The sequence below is a fragment of the Phyllostomus discolor genome, chromosome 3 (genome assembly GCF_004126475.2).
Source record: "Phyllostomus discolor isolate MPI-MPIP mPhyDis1 chromosome 3, mPhyDis1.pri.v3, whole genome shotgun sequence".
NCBI lineage: Eukaryota > Metazoa > Chordata > Mammalia > Chiroptera > Phyllostomidae > Phyllostomus > Phyllostomus discolor.
The window spans coordinates 12729257-12744355 of NC_040905.2; the positions used below are offsets into that span (position 1 = coordinate 12729257).

Sequence of the window (15099 nt, forward strand, 5' to 3'; positions counted from 1 at the left end):
GTGGGAGCCATCCCAGGGGATATAAAGATGGTTCAATATCTACAAATCAGTCAGCATGGTATACCACGTAAATAAAATAAAGGATAAAAATCATATAATCACCTCAATAGATGCAGAAATGAAATAGCATTTGACCAAATTCACTATCCTTATAAGAATTCTCAATAAATTAGAGAAGGAACATACCTCAACATAGTCAAGATATATGACAAAACCACAGCTACCTCAACATAGTAAAGGTATATAATAAAACCACAGCTAACATTGTACTCAGTGGTGAGAAGCTGAAAGCTTTTTCTCTAAAATCAGGAACAAGACAAAGATGCCCACTATCATCACTCTTGCTCAAAATAGTATTAGAAATCCTAGCCACAGCAGTAAAGGAAGATAAAATGGAGGTATCCAAATTGGAAAGGAAGAAGTAAAAATATAACTATCTGTAGATCACATGATGGTATGTATAGAAAACCCTAAAGAGTACTGGAACTAATAATAAATGAATTTAGTAAAGTTACAAGATACAAAATTAGTACTCATAAATCTTTTGCATTTCTTTTTTTTTTAAGATTTATTTATTCTTAGAGGGGAAAGGAGAAAGAGAGGGAGAGAAACATCAATGTGCAAGAGAAATGTCAATTGGTTGCCTCATGCACGCCCCCAACTGGGGATTTTGCCCACAACCCAAGTATGTGCCCTGACAGGGAATTGAACCAGTGACCTTTCGGTTTGTAGGCTAATGCTATCCACCAGCTAGGGAAAATCTGTTACATTTCTATACTCAAATGACAAACTGTCAGCAACAGAAATTAAGAAAACAATCCCATTTACAATTGCATCAAAAAGAATACTATATCTAGGAGTAAATTTAACCAAAGAAGTAAAAGACCTGTGCTCTGAAAACTATAAGGCAGTGATGAAAAAAACTGAAGACAACATAAATAAATTGAAGGATGCACCATGCTTGTATATTAGAAGAATTAATGTTGTTAAAATGTTTATACTACCCCAATCTACAGATTCAATGCAGTCCTTAAGAAAATACCGGTGGCATTTATTATAGAACTAGAACAAATAATCCTAAAATTTATAGAGAACCACACAAAAGACCCAGAATAGCTATGCAATGTTGAGAAAAAAGAACAAAGTTGGAGGTATCATGCTACCTGATATCAAACTATACTACAAGGCTAGAGTAATCAAAACTGCATGGTACTGACATAAAAACAGACACATAGACCAATAGAACAGAATAGAGAGCCCAGAAACAAACTCACACACATACAGTTTATTAATCTGTGACTAGGAAGCAAGAATATACAATGGGTTAGACAGTCCCTTCAACAAATGGTGCTGGGAAAACTGGACAGATACATGCTCTTCAATGTATTGCTGAAACTAGACAACTTGCTTACATTACATACAAGAATAAACTCAAAATGGAGTAAAGAGTTAAATGTAATACCTAAAACTATAAAACTTCTAGAAGAAAACACAGGCAGTAAAATCTCAGACATTTCTCTTAGTAATATTTTTTTCTGATATAGCACCTTGGGCAAGGGAAACAAAAGAAAAGATAAATTGTACTGCATTAAACTAAAAAGTTTTTGCACAGCAAGGCAAAAGAGCAAAAAGAGAACCTATCGAATGGGAGAAAATATTCACCAATGATACATCTAATAAGAGATTACTATCCAAAATATATTATAAAACTCATTCAACTTAACATATACACAAAACCAAACAATCTGACTTAAAAATGGGTAGAGGACCTAAGTAGACATTTCTCCAAAGGAGACGTACGGATGGCCAATAGACATGAAAAGATGCTCAACATCACTAATCAGAGAAATGCAAATTAAAATCACAATGAGATACCACCTCACATGTGTCAGAATGGCTACAGTCAATAAATTAACCAACAGCAGGCGTTGGAGAGGATGTGGAGAAAAGGGAGCCCTCCTGCACTGTTGGTGGGATTGCAAATTGATGCAGGAAAACAGTATGGAGGTTGCTCAAAAAATTAAAAATAGAACTACTTTATGACTCAGCAGTTCCATTTCTTGGCATTTATGTGATGAAACCCAAAACACCAATTCAGAAAGATGTATGCACCCCTGTGTTCACTGCAGCATTATTTACAACAGCCAACATAGAAACAACCTGAGTGTCCACCGGTAGAAAAGTGGATAAAGAAACTGAAGTACATATATACAACGGACTTTTGCTCGGCCATAAAAGAATGAATTCTTGCCATTGGGAAAACATGGGTGGAACTAGAGAGTGTTATGTTAAGTGAAATAAGACAGAGAAAGACAAATATATGATTTTATGTATGTGTGGAATCTAAAACAATACAAATGATCAAACAAAATGAAACAGAAACAAACTCATACAGACAAAGAAAAAACGGATGGTTGCCAGAGGGGAGGGGAGGGGAGGGGAGTAAGTGGGAACCGCCAGTTACAGAGTGAGTCACAGGGGTGTAGTGTACAGCAGAGGGAACAGCGTCGATAATGTCACAGTAACCACAGCCAGAGTCACACAGATAGTTACTGAACTATTGTGGTGATCACTTGGTGGGGTGAATAAATATTGAATCAGCTATGATTAAAAATAAATAAAAAAAAAATAGAATATTCCCAAATTCAGTTACCAGTGGTTAGGACTTTGGCAGACACAAACTGGAGGACACAATTCCACCCCCCACAGGGTTAAAATTTGGGGGTGTCTAGGAGGCCCTTTTTGTGGTGGAAGACACCCTTGAGAGATGGCACTTGGGCCCTTCTCGGAAAAGGCGTACACGTGTCAACGGTTGGAGTCAGGTCGTAGCAGTGCCACGCTGGAGTGAATGATGCGGCAGTAACGATACCACTCCGGAGGCTAGGATAGAGGGGGTCTGTGCGACCCCCGGGGCCAGCAGAAGCTTGGTGGAGGGGAGGGATGTTAGCTCAGACTCCACACTTCCTCTGCTTTCTTGCTCCGGAAGTAGCCCCAGAGCACTCACCCACTCGTGGCAAAAAGGGGGGGTGGGCAAAGTGCTACCATCAATGCCCCTTCTCCGTCCAGCATCCACGGAGGCTTTAGGAGAGGCTGGCCAAGAGATCGGGGCAGCCCCGTCCCCCAGGCTGCCGTGCCCAGCCCGGTTGCAAAGCCAGAACCTAGGAAGGAATCCTTTCCCTGCTCCGAACAGCAGCCCCCATGGCGCACTGCCCAGGCCCCGCAGAGAATGCCAGCCGCCCTGGGCAGAGTGACCTGGGAGGCGAAAAGCTCGAGTTTCCTTCCTCCGTAGGAATACTTGGCTGAAACACGCACTCTTTCTCAAATGTCAGAGCCCGTGCCAAAGTTTCCGGTGGGACTTGAGGAGAGACAGATTGTTACAATGCGCGTAAGAAGAAGAGAGGGAGCAGCGAAGCGGTGGGGCTCTGGGAGCATCGTATGTTACCTGTTCTCAAGGGCACTGAAGATTTCCTCACAAAATGGAATTTCACAGATAACAGAAGACTTCAATTACTTTTTTTTTAAAAAAGGCACCAGCAAGGGAATGATGTGTTCTGAGGAGATAAAAAGCATTTTTTTTTCCTTTATAACCGGAAGGTGAAAAAGCAGAGATGGGCAAAAATACTGCACCAGGTTTTGAGTAAAAAGGATATTGCCTCGATTTCTACTGTTACTGACAGTTCTCCTAAAAAGGACAGATGCCTGTTTGTGGAAAAAAGCTTTCCTGTGGGACTATTCAAATCTTTTTTTGTAAAGCAAAAGGAAAGACACGACTGGAGCTCAGAGAGGCACTCGAGCAAAGTTTGAGACAATTTCCCTGTACAGAAGAGAAAGCTGTGCTTTGGACCTTGTTGAATTCCTTCCTGACCAGGAGTCAGTGGGCGAGGTGGTCTGAGACCCACCCGTAGACTGTGTGGTGGTGGTTCCCGAGAAATCTGGGCTGATTCCCTGCTTCGTGTGTGAGCAAAGCAGGACCCTCCCACCCCCCCAGTTAAGGGACTTCTTGCCAGAGCTAGGTAGAGCGGAACAAGGTAACAAATTATATACTTGTGATGGGAACTATCTGTGTGTGTCTGATGCCTTCCTCTCCATGGTACATGTCCAGACAGCAGGGACCACATTACTCACTCTGTTGAGCAATGCTCCGAAAGCAGTGGGTAGTTGGCCAGCTGGGTGATTGCTTGGTTCTCTGAATGGTATGACGGATAAAAGCAAGAGCTGCAGGATCTAGGTCTCACCATGCCACGTATCAGCTGGATAACATTGTGCAAGTTCCTTAACTTCAGCAGGTCTTACATTCATCGTTTGTAAAGCAGCAAGAATCATTGTATTTACCTGACAGTGCTGCTGTGACGATTAAATGAACTGATGCACGTAAACCATTGCATTCAGCTGTATAACAATGCTGCAGGGCGACACACCTCCACACTCAGGGCTTTGAAATCATCGTCGTGTATTTTTTTTTTTTTGTCCTGCATCTACAGGTCCGCTAACGTGCAGCTGAGCTAGCCAGGCCTCGGTCAGCTTGGCTGCCAGCTGTTGGTTTGGTCTCGATCAGCTTCCTTCATTAAGCCTCTCATCCTCCTTGGCACAGTGGCTGCCCGAGCCATGTCCTCACAGTGAGGGCAGAAGCTCCTCAGGGCAGGGTCATCCTTCTGCACATCCCCAGGCCCCACGGGGATCGTGTCTACCAATGTCCCATTGCCCAGAGCAAGTCATAGGGCTGACCCCAAAGTGCAGAAGTAGAGCAGCATTTGTGACCCACCAGATGACCGTGGCAAGGCAGAGTGTCGGACACTGCCTCAGGGGTGTGAAGAATCATCACTGACAGTTCAGTTGAACACAAAATCCGCACAGCACCCGATACATGACCAGTTCCTCGGACGTCCACCGTCATTACGGATTGTCATGGAACCTCTCTTGGTAGACATATGAAGTCTCCCATTGTTAATAGAAGTTGTGCTCACTCACTTACAAAGGGTAACCTTTGCTATTTCACTTTTTCTCCTCCCACAGATGTGCTTTGCACCAAAGACAACTTATCAGCCGGTTTCTGCCAGACCCTGAAAACCATGCAGAAATGTTCCGTGCCCACCGTGCGGGCTCAGTGCTGCCTGTCATGCTCCCAGGCACACGCCGTCCACACCCAAAGGCCGAGGAAGCCACAGCCGCTCAAAGACCCCAACGCGTCCTAAGTCCAGGAGGAAGCCGCCGCCACCACAGACTGCCGCAGCCTGCTGACCGTGACCTCTTCCAACCCCAGGGGCCACCTCCTGGAGGTTTCGCTCTGTGCATTTCAGGTCCATCGTGGGGTCATAACAAAACAAAGTCCACTGTGTTCCGTTAGCCACACCATGTCCCTTGCGTTAGGGTGGGTCCGTCGCACCTGCCGCTCCCTGACAGCCAGGACAATGAGGCATCTCCTGGGGCTCAGCCCCCAGGACAGGTGCCAAATGAGGCAAGCCTGTGAAATGATGTCTTTTTTCCACCCTTCAAAGAGAAAAAGGAAGAAACCAGATTTTTCCCCAGACTACCTCAAAAGTATCAGGAAACAGAGCCGCACTTATCCAAGGAACAAAGTATCTCGTTAGTTGACCTCGGTGGAACCATCCTCCCCACCCACCTCTGCTGGGGATGGCTGCTGTTTAAAATACCGTGGGAGAGCACTGAGGAATGTTCCTGAATTCATCCAGGGGGAGGGCCCTTCTCTTCACCCAGTATTCAGCTAGTGGGGGACGAGAAAGTGCCAGCTGCACCCCTCTGTCTGTCCCTGATCCCTGCAAACCCGTCTCTGGGCGGAGGAAGCAGGCAGAAATGACAGGATTTAGCAGAGCTAAGGGATTTAGGTTACACAGAGGACATTTCTGAGCTGAGGATAATTTCTGTGGAAATTCTTAAAAAGCCAATGAAAAGAACAGGTGACCCTTGAACAACACGGGTTCAAGCTGCATGGGTGCACTCATACACGGATTTTTTTTTCAACTAATGTACTGTTTTCCATCCGCAGTTGGGGGTTTGTGGATGCGGGGGGTAGATTATGAACCAGTCTTTGCCGCTTTATCTAGGGCACCTGAGCATCCACGAATTTTAGCATCTGTGTGGTGGGGGGAGGGGTGGTCCTGGAGCCAATAGCCCACAGCTACCAAGGGAAACTTACATTGGGGGAGGGGTCAAAAATTAAATATGTGGATTTTTGACTGCGTGGAGTTTGGCACCCCTAACCCCTACCTTGTTCAAGGGTCAACTAGACTCATATAAGATAGGGAACGTGGGCCTTGACTCTTCCCACTTCCCCAGGACAACAGTTCCTTTCCTCCCCAGCCTGCTCCTTGCCCCCCTGTCCTCAGCTCAGGGTGAACTGTCCTCCACAGCTAGGGGTTTACACACAGCAGCTACAAAAGCCTGGTGCCCGGCTGCACCGCCCACCCCAGCTGGGAGAAGGTTGCTCCGGATTAAAATATTTCAGAGAACCAGGTGAGCTGTGTCAAACACGAGAACCTAGTACAAATTTGTAGTCTGGAGAAAAACTGCTCAGAAGTGAGGTAAAGAGGATCTACCCCTCTGTGCACCCAGCAGTTACTTCTGAGGGTCTTTTTGTTTGGGAGAAACAGGTAAGGGGGGGGGGCCCACAGAACTGTGGTGAGAGTGAGAAGGCTTCTCCTGGGTGTTCCCACCACTCAACAGGAGCCAGAGTAGGCTCGGGTCTCAAATTCAAGGCGAATGTCCTGGTTTTGGGGAGGAGCGGCATTACCTGAACTGAAGCCAGAGGGAGAGGGTGGGCGGGTGACGAAGCCCTCAGAACCAGCTCTGGACCGCAGGGAAGGCAGGGACGGGGCCTTGGTGTGGCGGGCGGCACATTTGCAGGCTCATGCACAGGCACAGCTGACATTCCCCACGGGCGCCATGCCCCGTATCTAGAGTGACCCCTCCGTTCAGCAGAGTGGTGCTATAGAAACACGGTGCTAATGACCAGATGGTGGCAGCACTGAAGTGAACATCGGTGTAGATGCAGACGTGGGGAGTCCACGGGCATCTTCGGCCACACGCATGGTGAACGGTGTTGCCGGCCAATGCCAGTTCCAGTGCTTGGATACCGGAAGCTTAAAAGGGTTATATTATGTGCTTTTTAATTTTTTTTTTCAAGTCATTAACGTATATTATTGTGATAAATTTCTACGGAACATAGAACACTGGGGCTGGGATGCAATTCAGGATAGACCAGGCATAGGAGGAGAGTGGAACTATTTACCTAAAGCCCGGAAATGGATTTCTAGATAATAATTACCTTCTTGTATTCTGTGTCTTCCGATGTAAATGTTGCTGGCAATGACAATCTCTTATGAAATAATAGTTTTAGAGAAGACGCTTAAGTTGCTAGCAATGTCGGGGTGGGGGGACCTGATTTATTTCTAATGGGGCAGTTCGCAGAGACTGTCCCTGAAGTGCAGTGCAGGCTCGCGGGCAGCGGGGAGTTCATTTAGTAAACCGGCAGGTTGATCTCCCCTGGTACTGTAGTAGCAGAAGGTCATGCATGTCATCAGAGACCGGGTATGACCAGTCTTACAAAACTCAGGAACAAACTGGGCTTCCTACTGACCTCGACACACTTAACTAGGCTCGATTTCCCAATACACAAAACATTGTTTATGTCCCATGTGATGAAGATGGTAGAAAAGTAGGGAGAGCCTGGCCAGGTGCTTTGTTTTAGGCCTTTCTCCCGTTTCTCAAAGGCAGAGTCGTGGCCCCTGGTCATAGACATTCACTTCCCGTCGTATCTAGGCTGTGTTGTGACAGTCCTGTGGCATCTGTCGATCTCCACCCCAGGATAAAGACAGCACTTGCTGTCGGAGCCGGCTGATGTGGTTGTTGCCTTGACAACCACTCAGCGATGGGTCATCTGGGTTCTGACAGGTCCCTGTGCTTGTAACAAGAGAGGGGCCTTGGATTATCAGGGACACCGAAAGGCAACAACATAAATGGTGTCCTCACCATTTCTTCGATGCTCATGGGGCCCAACGTGAAGCCACGTTGTTGACTTATTTCATCCACGTCCTTCCTTCCTTCCCAGCTTGGACAGTAGCTGAGAAGTGTAGAAAGAGACACTGAGACCCACTGTGTGGACATGAACCACACAGGGCTGCCCCAGGGCCTGGTGCTCAAACACCTGACAGTCCTCAAACCCAGTTTGGTTGGCCTTGCCGTCCACAGTGGTAGAGTTGAAAGGTGTTGGGTCAGTTTAATTCTTGAACACAAAACCTACTTCAACGCCCTGAGAAAACATGTATTTCAAGAGACTCAACAGTGAAACGAGAAATCATTTGGTGCTGCAGACAATGGCCTCTTTGTTAGAAATGACTTGTTCTGTGATGGGTTTTCTGAAACAACAGTGAACCTCCATCTTACCTCCTGACACCCAGTTGGCAGAGTCATCCCGAAGTGATGCTTCCAGACACTCAGTGAAGGTTTTAGTGAGCTTCACCAAGTTTCTGAAACGCAACCCGAGGGGCTCCTCTTCTTTCAGATCATGATTTCCCAGTCAATTGGCCAAAGTCCTCTAAGCTGTGACAGCTGCACACTGCTGCCCCAGAGGCCACGGGTCTCAGCCCCTCTCCCTGCTGACTTTAAGGCGAAGTCCTGGGACAGCGTGTCCGGTGCCCACCATGACTCTCTTTCTAGAGAGAGAATGCGTGACGTGAACTGCCTGGTGCTACAACTCGGCCAACACGTTTGATGCTACTCCTGGTCTTTGTATTGCCAATTCAAGCATTATTGATGTTACTAGCATTCTTATTATTTTAAGTTATATCATTTTTTAAAAAACATGGTTGGGAAGCACAAGTCTACCTATCGTTGTCCTCCAGAGTGGTTGTGTGATGGAGTGGCCCGACCCACTGCCTCCCTGCGTCTCTGTGCTGCTTTGCCAGCCCCAGCCTCAAGGGGCGCCCTGCTGGGCACCTTGGTATTTAAAACCGGACTGTAATCATAGCCTGCCATTGAGTGGCATCAATAAATGGCCAAACTCAGCAATGTTTCTATGTGATTCATTTACCCCTGCTGTGAGACTCCCACCCCCACCCGCTGGTACCCTGGAGTTTAGCCCCCTGGAGAAGGATGCTGGCAAATTCTTCCATACTCCTTGAAGGTTCCCTCCTCCCTCCTTCCCTCCTAGATCTGTTTGTTGCCAGAGGAGTCACATCCCAGGTGGAGTAGAGAACGTAGGTCTCTTCTCATGAATGATTGTGCTTAACAGCTGACATTCCACCATATGACCATCTGAAGTGATGCCTAAAATTCTCCACAGCACCCGATCCAGTGTATTCAGCATCACCTACGCCTCATCTTATCCAAAGTGTGGACGTGGGGCTTAAGAAAAAGTAACCCACATCTAGAGGACTTTGTTTCGGAAATCCAGTCTTTGCAAAGGTGTTGCGCTGCACAGCATGTGCAACAAGCAAAGGCAGAATGTGGACGTGTGGCCATGGAGCCCACCCACAGGGGATGATGAAAAGCATCGAGGCAGGGAGTGGCAGGCACCGTTGGCAGGCGACCCCTAGAATGTGTGAGGGCACAGATCGTGGGAGGAAAGGTGTTTTCAGTCAAGACGACACCACAGAGGGTCGTGAGCACCTCCCTCCCTGATGGCACCTTCGGAACTCCTCTCTCTGACCGCTTGGTCACTCATGTCCTACAAGGCTCAGCTCAAGTGCTGCTTCCTGGGGGAGCCCACACTTTCCCTGCCTGAAAGACAGGCCCTTCTCTGCTCCTTCTCCACCTTGTCCATCTTCCTCTAGAGGAGTCCTTAATCAAGGGCGGTTTTGTCCCCCAAAAGACATTATACAATGTCTGGAGACATTGTTGGCTTTACAACGGGTGGGGGAGGAGGGAGTGCTTCTGCCATCTAGTGGGCGGAGGCCAGGGGCACCGTTCACGTCCTGCAGACGGCTCCTCCCCACGACGGAGAGTCGGCTGGCTCAAAAGGTCAAATATATGACCTTTTGATATATCAGGATTCAAAGCACATCAACTTGATAAAAGCATCTTAGTGCTGGAAAGAAGGGACAACAACTCCGAAAGAGTCTCGAAGCAGCCCCTGGGGGCCCAGGTCTCTCAATCCTAGAGCTGGTGGCCGTGAACCAAAGCAGGCAAAATGAAAAAGTAACGTGTTGGAGGGTTGGGATAAACCTCCAAATGACGTTTCTAACCAAACAGTAGACATAATTAGCCAGATTAAAATAGCAGCTTTACTCATGGCGAAGCTGGCTTGGAGAGTGTATATCAGATACAAATGGAAAAGGGCTTTCCTACCCTTTTCCACACCTCCAGGGGTCAGGTTCGAGAGGGAAGGAGTTGAGGGGTCAGAGCAAGGGAGAGAGGGAGACGGGGAGAGAAGGAGGGAGGGAGAGAAATGAAGAAGAAGAAGGGAGGAGGGGAGGAGGACTTGGAGCAAGCAGTGTGAAGGGAAAACACGGAAGTCACCAAGAGGGTGTTCCCGCCTTATCTGCCCACTGCCCCACCAGCCATTGCCCACGGCCTCACTGGACAGCCTGTGGGCTCCTCCTTCTAGAGGTAGAGCCTGGCTCACCCCATCTCCAACTTGGTGGGACGCTGCCAGGCCCAGGGGTCCTCAGTGACGGCACCTGCAGCCTCCACAATGACGAGATGTGGTGCCTGGCGCCAAGGCAGTATGAGGGACCAGGGAGCACGGTCCAGCTGGAGGCCGACTTTGGGCAACAGCACCCAAATGGCAGCCATGGCGGTGCCCCTGGCACCGTCACTACACAGCTTCCTCTTTGGCTACTAGAGCAACCGGGCAATGTGCCCACAGCCAGCTGCGCCGGCCAGGAAGACAGTGCTGCCTGCGGGAAGGGCCTCGAGAGCACCAGTCCCCAGGAGACGGTCTCTTGTTGCTCCCAGGAACCTTGGAGAGGAATTCTCAGGGGCTGGAATTCCCTCAGAGCAGGAGGGAACAGGAACAGGGAAAAACCAACTCTCAACCCTCACGAACATTGCATTCTTAACCCCAGGCCGGGAAGCACCTCCTAACGATACCTACATGCCGTTCCTCTACACTCGATTCTTTGAGGAGAGGGAAAATAACATCAGGTATTTCTATTTCCAGAACCGTGTCCACTGCTTGGTACATGATATGTGCTCAGTAAAAATGGGTCGATTACATTCACTCATGCCAAGTTAAGGATCTAAGAAGAACAGCTAAAGTTCTTTTAGCAACTGAGAGGAGGAAGCTTATTCTGGGTAGAAACTGAAATTAGGAAGCCATTCAGAATGAATGCACAGAGCTAATCTAACCATCATAGCTGGTAATGAACAATGAATTACATTCACCTGAGCATTCAAGCGACCCTTCTGTAATTACAGTGTTTGGGACCATGATGTGCCCTGAGAAAGAGCAGGATCTGTCCGCCTCAGCGTCCCACTGACATCACCCTCTGTCCCCCCGCTGCCCAGTTCCTCGCTGCAGTCCCCCCAAAGGCTGTCCATTTGCTAGCCCAGTTATTCCTGGCGCAGTCAGGAAAGTGTTTGTGGCTGCTGACTTGCTTTTTCCACTGCACCCCAATCCCACTGCGCGACACGATCCTGGACCTAATCTATGAGCAGAGAGCCAAGGAAAAGAGTTGTACTTTTCCACTCTGAACCCAGAGCAGCCAGTTGCTGAAGATTCATCACACCATGACTTTGAGGATGGAATGAACAATCCATCCAAGGCTTCAACTGCCTGGCTGGTCACACTAGTCAGACGCAGGGGCTAGGGAGCCGCTCCGACCAGGGGAGATGAGCTGCAATGTTCCAGTTATTGGGTTGGCCGAAAAGTTCATTGGTTTCTTCCGTAAGATGGATCTAGTAGTGCTTAGTTGCCTCTAGTGTCATTCAGAACAATTTTGTTGGATTGTATTGTGACAGCTGTCATATCAGCATGCACTTAAATAAAAACTTAACAAAATGTGGTGAATTTTTGTGTAGCCATTTTAATACTGAAGATGGAAGAAAATGTGTGACACTTTTGGCATATTATGCTTTATTATTTCAAGAAAGGTAAAAACACAACCAAAATGCAAAATAAGATTTGTGCAGTGTATGGAGAAGGTGCTGTGACTGATGGAACGTGTCAAAAGTGGTTTGCAAAGTTTTGTGCTGGAGTTTCCTCGCTGGAAGATGCTCCACAGTTGGGTAGACCACCAGTTGAACCTGGTAGCAATCAAATGAAGACATTAACTGAGGTCAGTGCTCCAGCATATGGTAGATAGCCAACATACTAAAAATATCCAAATCAACAAAGCTATTGTTGAAAATGAAAAACAAGTCTTTTATTTTATGGAAAAACAAATGACACACACTTTTTGGCCAACCCAACACTATTGCCGCATCCCCAGCTACTCCCAAACGTAGTGGTGTAGGAATGAACAGCCACAACTTTCTTGTGCTCACCGATTCTGCGGGTCAAGGATTCTGATGGGACACAGAGGGCCGGCTTGTCTCTGCTCCATATGGAGAACTGCAAAAACTTGGCATCAATGACTCTGTCCAGACCCCTGCCCTAAGAGACTTGACCTTGGCTTCTAGCAGCCTAAGGCTGTGTCCCTGGGATGACTCTGCCCACCTTGAGTTTCTGTCTGGGAAGACCAAACGTGTCAAGAGAATCTAATATTTGTTCCCATGGGCCCCTGACCTCCCTGTTCTTGGAGCATCTGGTAAAAGCGTATCGTTGTAGATCCTCCCTCTGCCCCTTTAGAGATGTGTATGCATCTCCCACAGCCCAGGACTGTCGCTCTCCAGGGCCCGAGAGCCAGTGCTCTGGAATGCAATCATCAGGAAGCAGACGGCACCTGTCTCCCCACCTGGGCGGGAAGGCAGAAGCCTGGCTTGGATTAGCGCCCCCGAGCAGGCACAGAGGACCTACTCACCCTGACACCAAACATCCCTCTTGCCTGGTGTTAGTGGCTTCTCCCTTTCTGGCCGCACTGGAGCCCTCGCTCACTCCTCGTCCCTACTGTCGCTCACTTTCCCATTAAAACGCCCAGTCACCTTTGCACGAATTAGACTGAACTCACGCCACTGGGGTATCTCCCCATAGTCCAGGGGAAATGGTAGAGACCTACCTCTCAATGGGACTAGAGCCAAACCTCTGGGGCTATGATTAAAAACCACCGTGTACACCGAGGGCCAAGTTCCAATAGAACTCCACCAGTTGCAGAGTCCTTGTATGTCAATTTGCCTATTTGTTAGAATTTATTCATAGCTCCGAAATCAATAGCAATCGAGCTGTCCCCATACATGGCACCAGCCTCGAAAGCTCATGTCTCCACTCCCCTCACAGCCTCTTCATCTCTGCAGGCTGATTCTAGGGACCTTCCAGGGCAAGGGTAGGTCTCCTGGTCTCCTAGTAACTTCCCTTTTCCAAACCTCTCCAGTTTTGCCCAGTCTCAGGCCTGCCCCCAGGCCATCCTCACTGCCTCCATCAGAAACCTACACCTAGTCATGTGTGGGCTGCCCCCTGGTGGCCGTCTTCAGGAAGCAAAGAGCTGTGTAGCCAACACACCTTGTACACCTGAAAATTATGCAATTTTGACCCCAAGACATTTAACCTAAAATATGTACATTTGACTAAATGAAATCAGTTCTTATATATGCTTGGAGTATATATTTTCTTTCTACTTTTCTCAACTTAAAACAGGAGAAAATAAAATCTCTGGAAAATCACATAAAAGGAAAAGGAAAGAAAATCGACACCAAGCCTCAGCAGGAAAGAAGCCCCCTGTGGGGAGAAATCAGCATGGCAGACAATGGGGTGCCGATCAGCTAATAACGGGGACCGCCTTCCTCCAACTGGGAAATCATTGCACACACAGCCCCAGGGGACCCACTTCAGCCCCCGGCTGTACCCAATGGCAGTCTGTTTGGGGCTGACTGTCTCGCATCTGTCCCTGACTTTAGACAACAGATGAACTAGTGAGCACGGCATGAGACTCCACTGGCTCTTCCCCGCCGCTGTACCTGAGCACGGACTGGCTGTGTGGTACTGACAGCCAGGTGTCCTTTCTGCCTCCGTGATGCCCTGAGAGCCAACGCTAAGCAAACGCCCCTTTGGTTGTCCGATGCTGAGGGACCAGCTCCCCCGAAGGGGCCTCTGAACCTCGGAAGGTGCGGACAAAAGGTACAGGCTAAAACACATCTCTTCTCACCGTTTTCCTCGGGGAGAGACTACTCTGGGGAGAAGAGGGTATTTTTAAACTAGGTTGTCAGATGAGTGGGAGCAGGGACATTGGAAGTGAAGGTGGCACAGCTATGAGCCTCACGGTCCTGCCCTACCCACTCCCCACCCCTGCAGGAGACCGAGGGCCCCCTGGGGCAATCTCAGAGTGGTCCTCACACCGTTCGGAACCCTCCTGCTGTCTGTGCCCATTCCTGCCTGCTGCAGCCCGGGCCATAGGGAGAGGCATATGCCGGGTTTCTCTACAGCGGCCTAAGGTCTTTGCCATCAGGCAAGAGGGGGTGTTTTTCCTGCCAGTTCTGGGCCTCAGAGATGGTTGTTCAGGCTTGTTCTAGCATATGTGGGGTCTTGCATGAGTGTACAGTTAAAGGATCACATACCAAATGTCTTCATGTTTAGAAGTTATCAAACAAGCTACCTCCTGGGCCCAGCCTGCTCCCCAAGGACTGCCCTTGTGACTGAGAGGCTAAGTGAGCCACTCCAGGCCAGCCCTGCCTCCTGAGAACCTGTGGCCCGAACACAGGACTCTTGGGTCATGACTGAGGCCAAGTCCATGGTGGACTCTCACTGGCCACGCTGGTTTCCCCACTCCAGCTCTCTCACTTTTCCAACTGAAAGTTCTGCAAGCAGTTCTAAATACCTTCCAGACCGTATCACACAGGCATGGAGAATGGAGAGAGCACAGTGACCCAGAGAGCCTGGTTTCCCAGGGCCTGTGCAGACTCCCCCGGAAGCCAGAACAGCCGCTGAGTCTCTGGTGTCTGTGGTTCCACACCGTGCTTTCCACCTCCCCAGCCTGTACGCACAGATTCCCATTCCCACAGCCTCCCCTGGCCTGGGGAGCCCCGTGTATATCTGCACAGCGTATATCTATA

At 48.6% G+C, this 15099-nt stretch overlaps 1 protein-coding gene across 1 annotated transcript in view; it reads left to right on the forward strand.

The window, feature by feature from the left end:
- ADAMTS12 (ADAM metallopeptidase with thrombospondin type 1 motif 12) overlaps positions 1 to 9021 on the forward strand; it is a 260203-nt gene extending 251182 nt beyond the window's left edge. The window contains exon 24 of the mRNA XM_028517194.2: positions 5014 to 9021. Coding sequence (XP_028372995.1) covers positions 5014 to 5192 — 179 coding nt within the window. The 3' untranslated portion in view covers positions 5193 to 9021. The remainder of the gene's footprint in view (positions 1 to 5013) is intronic.
- The last annotated feature ends 6078 nt before the right edge of the window (positions 9022 to 15099 follow it).